At 38.2% G+C, this 10,478-nt stretch overlaps 1 protein-coding gene across 1 annotated transcript; it reads left to right on the top strand.

The window, feature by feature from the left end:
* Positions 1 to 2,533: 2,533 nt before the first annotated feature.
* Positions 2,534 to 10,392, top strand: LOC150077167 (uncharacterized). The gene is made up of 3 exons (XM_090385639.1): positions 2,534 to 2,731; positions 9,452 to 9,650; positions 9,829 to 10,392. The coding sequence occupies exons 1-3, from the start codon at positions 2,684 to 2,686 to the stop codon at positions 10,023 to 10,025; spliced, it is 444 nt and encodes a 147-aa protein (XP_090241765.1). The 5' UTR covers positions 2,534 to 2,683; the 3' UTR covers positions 10,026 to 10,392.
* Positions 10,393 to 10,478: the final 86 nt, after the last annotated feature.

Consider the following 10,478-nt stretch of genomic DNA (forward strand, 5'->3'; position numbering starts at 1 on the left):
GCTGATACTCCTAAAACCCTACAACAACAACAGCAAACTCTTACAATATCTTTAAACTTTCCATCTGATTAATGATCGCAATTATGAATTGTTAATCCACATGTGTTACTTATACTTAGGCCACATTGCGCCGTGTATATGAATATTATGTTTGTAACCTGCGTGTTCTGTGGTCCATTTCCCTGTTTGGTGGACAAAAAAAAAAGAAACATGCTACCCTCTTCTGAGACCAACTATTTCAGCTACGTTATGAGAAAGACCCATAAAATTTTCTCACAGCATCGACGGAATTCGAACTCAGTGTTCGATTACACTGGTTGTATTACCCACGCTGACTCAAGCACTTTCGCTTGACATTTCCAAGGATTCGATCGTGTCATAAACGTCTTATAATCAAATGTCTGTCTTATGTTTTGCCTTCTGCTTTGTTTTTGCAATTGGTTAGTCAATTTTCTTACTAACACTACCCATAACTTGTGATGGTAGATGCCTCCCTGAATTTTAACGTCTCAGTTAATTGAAGTTCCCTAAGTTTGTATATTAACAATATTTCCACTAACTTTGCAGACTTCTCTGCATAAACAGTTCAACTTTTTAAATATCCGGGATGGCAGCGTTTTAAGTGATGATCTTCAGGATATTTTCTGGAGAGGAGGAAAAAAAATCCTTCAATCGTTCTAAAACCTAGTTTTATCTTATTTGTCCTTAAACCAAAACAAAAAAAAAGCATATTGTTTCAGTGATAATTAGGAAGATAACCCTGACTTCTAACCCTTGCTTTAGAGAGGGAAAAATTAGTTTTTCTTTCGCTTCTCGGTGAATAAAATTACAACACTTTGTATCCTTGGAAGCTGTAATTGATTAAGTATTTGTACTCCTGCCCTAGGCAGTTATACTCCAGTTCTGCTTCACCTGTCCTTACTCAGTAGGTTCCGGCTTCGTTAATGATTATCTAGCAGAAACTGTACATATATTTCACTTTATTAAGGTGTCTCAGAAGGATTCCTGACTGGCATTTGACCTCGTCCCATTCGCCAGGTCTTTATAAGGTGCACTAGGCTAAAAAAGGATGCGTGGCCAGCTAAATAGTTGTCAGGGTGATGTTGACGATCTAACAAAAGCGACAAGGTCTTTTATAAAGAGAGGAGAACAGAAAATTTTGGAAATTCTGGTTATGGAGAACCCGACATTGTAGTTGTATATCGTTAAAAAGTCTTATTATGACCTCCAGAGAACGACATCCGCCCATGTGTACTGTGTCCATAAAATGCGTGTGTTCTCTGATTGACTTCTCTGTTTAGCTGAATGAAAAACTCGAGTTTTCGGGGGATAGGAGAGGAGAGGGAAACCTTGCTATCCTCGCTCAAGGCTGAGTTAGTTCGAGAAAAAAAGAATTAGACATTTCTGTTCTCTGATGTAGTCCAATACAGAAACAACCAGTGTATAGTTGAGTACAATGAAAATGAGTACATGGAAATCAAATAGCTTTAAATAAAGGCAAAAGTGTGTATCTTTTCACTGAAAATTGTCAAGGCCGATTCTTGATATCACGATATCCACTACATCGTGATATAGAGTTCCTTGTTTGACATTTCCTTTTAAGCAATTTGCAAATAAGTTATGAGAAACGACGTGGTAAAATTGGTACTTTCACCGGAAACGCCAATCATGGTAAGTGACAGCCAAAGTGTGTATGTGTGTGCGCGCATGAGCGATAGATGCATTACCTGTTACCAGTCTGTTATCAGCTGAAAATACTCGTACGATTCTCTATGTTGCCTTCTGTTTATTTCGCAAGAGAACTTGCTACTCTGCCCTTTCTCTCTCTCTCTCTCTCTTTCCAGGAATATTTAATGATAACCTGAATTTGATAAATCCTTCAGATTAGAAAATAAAAGATTGACACACGCGGAAAGTTATCTTCATGGCTTTTATGATTAGTATAAGAAGAAATTTGTGAATTCAAGGATTTGAAACATTATTCCAATTATTTCGACGAATAAAGCCAACTGTTAGTGATCATAGTTTCCTGAAGACAAAGTTAATCGCTCAGATGGCATTGACAGTTGCTAGAAGACAAAAGCACGTTTTTTTTGTGGTTATCGGCAAAGAAATGGAGTAGACAGTTATCAGACCAAAATGGATAGAAACTAAGCAGAAATCCGGTATCTTAAAGGTGTAATTCATGATAGCAAATATCATTTTTTTAAAAATGTCAACATCGTTAACGTTGTTCATTACCCAACGCTGAGAGTTGGCTAAAATGTGGGTAGCTGTTTCTTAACGTGCACTGCACTTCACCGACGAAGAGGCTATTCTTCATTATCAACCACACCTGAAAGGTAAAGAAACTTGTCTACTACGTACTGTTGGGAGCACTACTTGACACAGTGAATGACGTCACTCGCAAACAAAGTGGGTGGACAATGAAACGGCAGTAAGAGAGTGTTCTTTGGAGACAGGGCGCTTCTCGGAAGTCCTTAGCTCAACTAGCACGCGCAGTTAAGTGAGTGGCGAGTAGTGATACAGCCTTGACCATCATCCTTGCCTCTCCAGGAAGTCTATGGGAAGGGCGTAATGGGCTGGATATTTCCTGGTTCAACCTTTACACGCATCTGCGGATAATATAAATTCAGGAAAGTCGTCACCCATTTGGTGTTTAATTTTTGAACAGTTCTTCAAAATGTTTGTTGCTGTTTCACTTGTAGTTCTGGTGGTTGGTTTGGCTCAAGTAAGTAGGAGTTTTATCTGTTATTTATGTATGCGCCATCTGTTTTATAATTCCCATGAACTCTTTCTTTATAATACTTTTAGATATGTTTCAATGTTTTAATTGTACAATAGAAGTCAGTCTTTTCCAGAATGCTTTGATGGAATTATTATTTTATTTATTTATTTTTTTAAATAAAAGCTGAGTGCCGTTCTTTTTTACCACTCAAAGCCTGGAAAAGACGAAATCCTTTGTGTAAATTGGGTATAATAATAGATTCTCCGGTGTTCTCTATTGGTTCGAAAGTTGCTCGATTGATGCCTTCTGAACCGATGAGACATTGGTTCATTGTTCAACGCTGAGAATATATCTGAATTGATGCGATTTGGGTTTTGGTGATGAAAAAGTATCAATAGTACCATCACAGTAATAGGCAATCGATCATAATCACGATGCTTATTCCTGCCGAAGGGTTTTCGATTGGGGCCCTTGCGACTTCGATCTGTTACAAAAACAAAGGAACCTCTCGAAACAGATGCCTTATTTGCAGATGGAATTTCGTTGTTGCCATGATCATGAGAAATGTTATACAGATGGGTGGATTACAGTGGCAGCGTATAACTTCCTGATAATAAGTTGTATTTTTACTGTTATTACTAAATTTTTTCCTCAATGGCTGGATTCCTTTATCTTCCTCTTCTTCAAGAGGAGTGTATCCATTTACAATGGGTTTCCTCAGCCTACAAGTTATTTCTTGTTAGGAATTTTTTCCCGCCATAAAGTGCGGTTCAAGGTGTCTTGGTCGGTTAAGCCTCGGGCTGTCATGCACTCCCGTACTCCATCCATCCATGTCCTCCTAGGTCTTCCTCTTCTCCTTCTTCCAGGAGGTATCCATTCCAGGATAGCCTTTGGATATCTGTTTTCTTGCATCCGTTTTACATGTCCATACCATGTTAGACGCTTTTCTTTGATGGTGTCAATAATAGTCTTTTTCACTTCCATTTTTCCCTTATGTCTTCATTCCGTTTTCTGTCTCTTCTAGAAGTTCCTGCTGAGCGTCTCCAAAAATCCATTTCTGTGGAGAGCAATTTGTTTTCCGCTCGCCTATTCAATGTCCAGGTTTCCGCTCCATACAATAGAAGAATTTGTACAATCGTTTGAAATATAAGTTTCTTTGTTTTATTTAGGATATTTTTGCTCCACAGAACAGAGTTTAACATGCCGATAGCCTTTCTGCCGTTTGTAATTCTCTTATTGAGCTCTGCTTGGGATGATCCATCCATCACTTTGTAAGATTGATCCCAAATATTTGAATTTATCGACTTGTTGGATTTTAAAACCTGCAATATTTAGAACGTGTCCTGGCCCTGAAGACAACATTTCAGTCTTGCTAAAATTGATTTTTAGACCCCATTGTTTATATTCCTCAAACAATTGATGACGTGCATACTTTGCATCTTCTAAGTCTTGTGCTATCACCACCTGATCATCTGCAAAAAGTAAATTGTGAATATAGGTGTTCTTATTAATCGGCAATCCCATTTTATTACATTTTTTTGACCAGGATCTTATATCGACATCTGCCCTTTTGACAAGTGTTGGTGACTTGCAACAACCTTGTAATAAGCCTTTTGAAGTATGGAATTCAGGTGAAAAAGCTGATACCACTTTAATTCTGCATCTATTATTCCTGTAAATTGCCTTAATAATGTTAATCAGTTGTCCACCAATATTTGCCTCTTTCAGTGCTTCCCATAAGCGTTTTCTTGGAACACTGTCATATGCCTTTTCAAGGTCAATGAAAATCATAAAGATTTTTTTTCCCTTTTGATTGGCATTTTTCAAGGATCTGTCGTACTGTTGAGATATGATCTATACATGACCCCCCAGCTGAAAAACCACTTTGTTCTTCTGATACCTCGATTCGGGCTTCTAAATGGTTCCTGATCCATTTTCCAAGGATCTTTAACAGCGGGTTCAGGACGCATATTCCTCTGTAATTTGAACAGCTTTTCCGATCGCCCTTCTTATAAATTGATGTAATATATCCTGTTATCATTTCTTTCGGTATTTCTTCTCCTCTCAGTATACTATTTTTAACAGTTTTTGTATCAGAACACCCACTCCTCTTTCTCCATATTTCAGAAGTTCCATGTAAACTCCTCCAGGTCCAGGTGATTTGCCATTCCTTTCTTCCTTTAGCAGGAGTTCCACTTCCCTAACAGAAACTTTTAAGCCCGAGTCTTCTACACCAAAATCCTCCATCGTCTTGAACTCTTCCCGGTCTTCTTTTAAAAGTCCTTCGTAGTACTCCGTCCAGTCTTTCAAAGGTATTAATTGCAAACCAGCATTGTGTTTATTCTGTTTTCTCAAGTCTTTAAGGACCTTCCACGATTCCGCTGATTGCTTGAAGCCCAATTTGCTATTAATAGTTGCGCATTTCCTTTCCCATTCTTCATTTTTCGCTTCTACTACCAACCGATTGGCTATTTTCTTTTTTTTCAACATAAATGTTCCTATATTCATCATTCCTATCACCCAGCCATTTCCGATATGCAAGTTTCTTTTCTTCTACAGCAGCTCTTACTTTCTCTGTAATCCAGGTCTTTTTTGGTCCTTGGCTCTTCTTTTTGTCTAGGATTTCATGAGCTATTTTTAACAGTATTTTTTAAATATTTGTAGATTTACTCAGTATTATACCTTTTATCTTTATGTTAATTGCAGCATCTGGATTCCTTTATAAATTGTCAATTATAAAAGGTGTTTCAAAAATTTCTATTCGCTCTTCTGTCTTGTGCAATGTGATCTTTCTTTTCAAGGATAATTTTTTTTTCAGTTGGTGACAGTTAGTCAATCTCAGACATGGATAGAAAAGTTCCCTTTCTCCCCGGGAGCTTCAGGATCAAACATTTTTGTTTGATCCTGAAGCTCCATAAAAAACGTCCACCAAAACAGGCAAATCGATCAAAAACCACGCGCAATTTATGGACATAATGCACATGGGCTGATAGAAGTACAGTCTTCGGTAGACCTAATATGACGGCTTTTCTTTATTCAAAGATCAAAGTTCCATCTATATAGTCTCGGAAAGTAAAAATTTTCAAATTTTTCAAAGTATTACTTTCTTCACGAATAAATCAAAACAAACGGTATGTCATCGGACCATTCGACCCTTATCCGATCACAGTTATTCTATGCCCACTCTCTTTGAATCTAGAAGTAATTTTAGTAGCTGTCAGCGATTTTTAAGTGTTGACTTTATTGATCCTTCTTACAACATTCAGAGCATTGACCAAAAATGTTTGATCCTGAAGCTCCATAAAAAACTGTATTGTTCTGCACATTTGAATTCTCGTATTAACTTCGATTGTTTTAATAGCAATTTTTTTCATCCAGATATTTTCCTTTTTTCAGTAGGTTATGTGAATTATTATAGAGGGGGAATAACTAAGAAGAAATCATTGTAACCTTTGTATATATACACTGTCCTACCATTAATACCGGACACCCCTCCATGGATGGGGAAATAGCTCTTATGCAGAAACACGTCACAGAACCTGCTATAAATATGCACACTGGGCTTCGAACAGACAATTGCAAAAGTGGGCATGCAAGTTCAACAGAATTAACAAGCTTACAACGTGGAATGATAGTAGGATGCCACATAAGCAAGCGTTCTGTACGAGACATCGCAATCACTCTGGGGATCCCTAGGTCAACGATTAGTGACGTCATATGGAAGAGGAACAGGACTGAACCTGCCAAAAAATGGACTGATAAACCCCGAAAACTAACAGAACGGGACAAGAGAATTCTGCGAAGAACCGTGCGCACAAATCGTAATTTGCCATTGTCTCAAGTCACGCAAACCCTCTGTGCGAGTATTGGGATTAATGTCAGCACTAGTACAATATGAAGGACAATCCATGATATGGGTTACAATGGTCGTGCAGCTGTTCACAAGCCATTGATCACCTCAACAAATGCTAGACGCCGATTAACATGGTGTAAGGAGCACGAATCCTGGACTGTAGAGCAGTGGAAAATAGTCCTATGGACAGAGGAGTCGAGGTTCGCACTCTACCAGTCTGATGGCCGTTCCTGGGTGTGGCAAATGCCAGGGGAACAGTTCCTTCCTGATTGTATCCTCCCAATAATGAAGTTTGGTGGAGGCAGTGTCATGGTATGGGGCTCCTTTCATGGTTTGGCTTGGGCCCATTAGTCGTTATCGACAAAACCATGAATGCTATGCAGTACCTGAACAGCCTGGACAATTATGCACTTCCAACATTATGGCAATACTTCGGGGAAGACCCATACCTCTATCAGCAAGACAACGTGCCATGTCATACTGCCCTGGTCGTAACAGAGTAGTTTGAGGACATGGGTGTGGAAAAGTAGGATTGGTCAGCCAGAGTACTGATCTGAACCTTATCGAGCATCTTTGGGATGTATTGGATCGTCGTATACGTGCACGTCGAGATCGCCCAAAGAACAAGGCCGAAGTGGTGGCTGCGTTAAAGGCCGAGTGGAGGAACATATCAACTGACATTTATAAAATGCTGAGAGCATGCTGCGAAGATTGAAGACCGTCATAAAAGCAAAAGATTTCAACACAAAACATTAAATGACACAATAAAAGGTTTTTTTTTGTCTAAAGGCATGTGTTCGGATATTAATGGTAGGGCAGTGTATTTGTTTTTGCCTGAAAATTGTATGTATTCTACGGTGGAGTCGCCTATTTGCAAGATAAAAAATCATATCCCCAATTCGACGAGAAGCAGACTAAGGCTTTCCACGCAATTTCTAAAAAGAGCCGTTGCCACTATTAATTGCTGGATTCAACAGCAATTCTAAAAATACGTAATGATTAAATGAAATAAAATCTGGATCTCAAAATAATAATAATAAATAAATTAGTTAAAACTTGAGTTCGACATAAGATTTCTATTCCAGCTTTTTGCTCCAATATTCTTTACTTTTATTTCATGGTTCTTTTGCTCTTTTATCTCTCCTTGCAGTCTTCCGTTTCCTTTTAACTTCCGCATGATAACAACGGAAGCTAAAAAATAATCTACAAGTGTATATCTACTTTTCTCAGCAGTTGAGGTTGATTTAGAATTCGCACGAAGGTAACTATAAGACATAAAGCTACACTAAGTGTAAACTACGGATGTTCCAAATCTGGTTTGTCTGCAGATGGAAGAAAAAACCTTTAAAATAATTACAGAAAACATCCACCGGCTATGATAGCCATTGTACCAGCAAATCGTGTATCCTATAAGGTTATTGTTACCTGTTTGGATGAAAATTTGTAATTTAAGAGAGAAGAAACCAGCAGCCATCTGACAACGACTTAACCTGGTATTTTGTCTTTGAGGCCAACACAGTGGTTACGAATATACCACTGGTTCGATTCCCGTCAATGCCGGGAGGAATTTTTATGGGTCTTTTTCACAACATGGCTGAATTAGTCGGTCTCTGGCGAGGATGGCATGGTTTTTTCTCCCAGAAACTATAGTTTTTGGCCAGCAAACAGAAATTCGACCTGAGAACACGTGCAATTTACAGAAAATATACGGAGCAACATGATCTTAGTTGCCGATGCTCCCAAAACAGCCAACCAACTAAAGAATTAACAGCATTCTCTGCAGACAGGTGTTTTTTGAAGTCAAATTGTTTTGTAGAACATAGATTTTGGTTCTGGAGTAGACTTCTTAATCTGGACGCAGGCAGTCTCTCAAATAACTTGTCGAAATTAGTGAAGAGCGTATCGGTCGATAAGTTCTCGAATCAGTAGCAGATTTATTAGGTTTCTTTAATATCTTTAGGAGAGCCAATTTACATTGATGTAGAAAGATGCTTTCAAGGACACATTTACTGTATAAGTTTAACGAGAAATTATGATAACTTTCATAGAATTTGACGATAGCCTCATTTTCTGTTAAGTCAATACTTGGGCATTTCTTTTTGCTGAGTTTTTTAATTGCAATATCTGGCTCCACCAACGTGAAAAGTTCCATATCATTAGATCCAGAGTATTCACGATTCTCACGCACGGATTTGTTCGTTGTTGAGGTGAAGTATCTAAGTTGAGGAGATCATCCGGGAAAAGTTGATACAGTGGTTGACCAATTCAGGGTTTCGGTATCATTGATTAACAGAGTGTGATAAATTTCATTACAAAATAATGTTAAAACAGCATGTTAAAACTTATAAAGTGATTTTTGCAGGGTCAAGTCAGCTGCTTTGCTTAAATCGAAATAAACAATGTAAAACTGAATTCGAATCAAGTCAATGATGCGAGAAATATTTGTGGGTTTTTTTTTCACAACATGGCTGAGTTAGATGCAGGCTTTCAAAGTTTCTCCTTACCAGGAGGGGGGACAAACCAATGGAGAAATTACAACACTGTCAGATCGTCCACCACGGGGAGTCCGAAGGATCTGAGTTGGGGACGCAGATGGTTGGTTTGGATTGGTTTTTAAAAAGCACTGGGATCCTGTTTGTGAATCTCGCGGGGGTGAGGGCCCAAAAATTGTTCCGCTAATGCATTTAACACAGACCTTTTTCGAATAGCAGAAAACCGACACGAATGGGAAAGCACAGTCAAAATAACCAGCAAGTTGACAAACGTTCTCAATCAAGGTAACTGTTGCACCTTGTTGGGGAATGACTGTTAAGCAGAAACTCAAGAATAAAATTAACTAAAAGTTTTTATTTATTTTTTTCTTTCCGTAGGCTGCGAGCCCACCAGGACCTCCAAACCCTATTAGGTGTCCAGATGGCTGGAAGCAGTGCACCGCGAATTCCGACTGTGACACTAGTTGCTGCAGCGAACTGGATTTATATCCTGCACCCCTCGCAAAATGCTGCATACCTGAGGCACGGGCTGAGGTGATGAAATCACGTGGCAGATGTCTTGGACAAACCCTCACAGGTAAAATAGTCTTCCTGGAAACCCTATTCACACACAGAATGAGTGTTATAAAGTACTGTATGTTATATAAACAAGAGTGGTTGATCTCCTGAGAGCAAGAAATGTTTCATTTCAATATTGTATCTTTTCTTTTTCTACTAGATTACACTATAAGATTACTCTTTATTTATTTTCACAGGTAGCTGTCCATCACCTGCACTTCCCCCTCAATTTGACAAAAATGGCCCTCAAATCGGATGTCCCAGGATTCCGCCCATAATTGAATGTAATTCGGATGTTGACTGTTATGGAGGGAAGAAATGTTGTGACTTCAATAGGCCACCCGGCTGCCATGCAGGAAAAAGATGTTTTGTACCCGAAGGCCAAGAAGACTAAAAGTCCGATTGTGTTTCAGTGGCTGCATTTTATATCTTTAAAAATTTGTTTCATTATGTATAAATTTAAAAATCCAAATTCCTTTACAGATTTTAAAATCGCAATTCTTGTCATTGCTCCATCTAGTGTACAAATATGCAACTACTTCCAACCAATAAAACAGTAACAATGTGCCTTTTTTCCCCCTAATGCATTTAATTCACATTATATACGTTTTAATATTTAAATCAGAATGTAAGAATGCAGCTACTGGAAAACAGTCTACTTATTTTATTTCAGGTGCTAAACAATTGTATGGAAACTCATGAAAAAACTGTACCAAAGAAATCAAATAAATATAATTGAATTATTATGATACCACTATAAATTGATATCTCTCTGGTGTTTGGTTTTAAAACACTATATTTCTTTCGTGTTCTTGTCATGAGAATATTAGTAGAAATAATTTTCTAA

This window comes from Mastigoproctus giganteus, chromosome 12 (genome assembly GCF_048544385.1).
Source record: "Mastigoproctus giganteus isolate SK-2022 chromosome 12, ASM4854438v1, whole genome shotgun sequence".
Taxonomy (NCBI): domain Eukaryota; kingdom Metazoa; phylum Arthropoda; class Arachnida; order Uropygi; family Thelyphonidae; genus Mastigoproctus; species Mastigoproctus giganteus.

Bases quoted from the DNA above. Each gene is read 5' to 3' on its own strand.
- LOC150077167 (XM_090385639.1), top strand. From the start codon at position 2,684: ATGTTTGTTGCTGTTTCACTTGTAGTTCTGGTGGTTGGTTTGGCTCAA. The intron at 2,732-9,451 runs GTAAGTAGGAGT...TTCTTTCCGTAG, and splicing joins TGGTGGTTGGTTTGGCTCAA to GCTGCGAGCCCACCAGGACC. The intron at 9,651-9,828 runs GTAAAATAGTCT...TTATTTTCACAG, and splicing joins TCTTGGACAAACCCTCACAG to GTAGCTGTCCATCACCTGCA.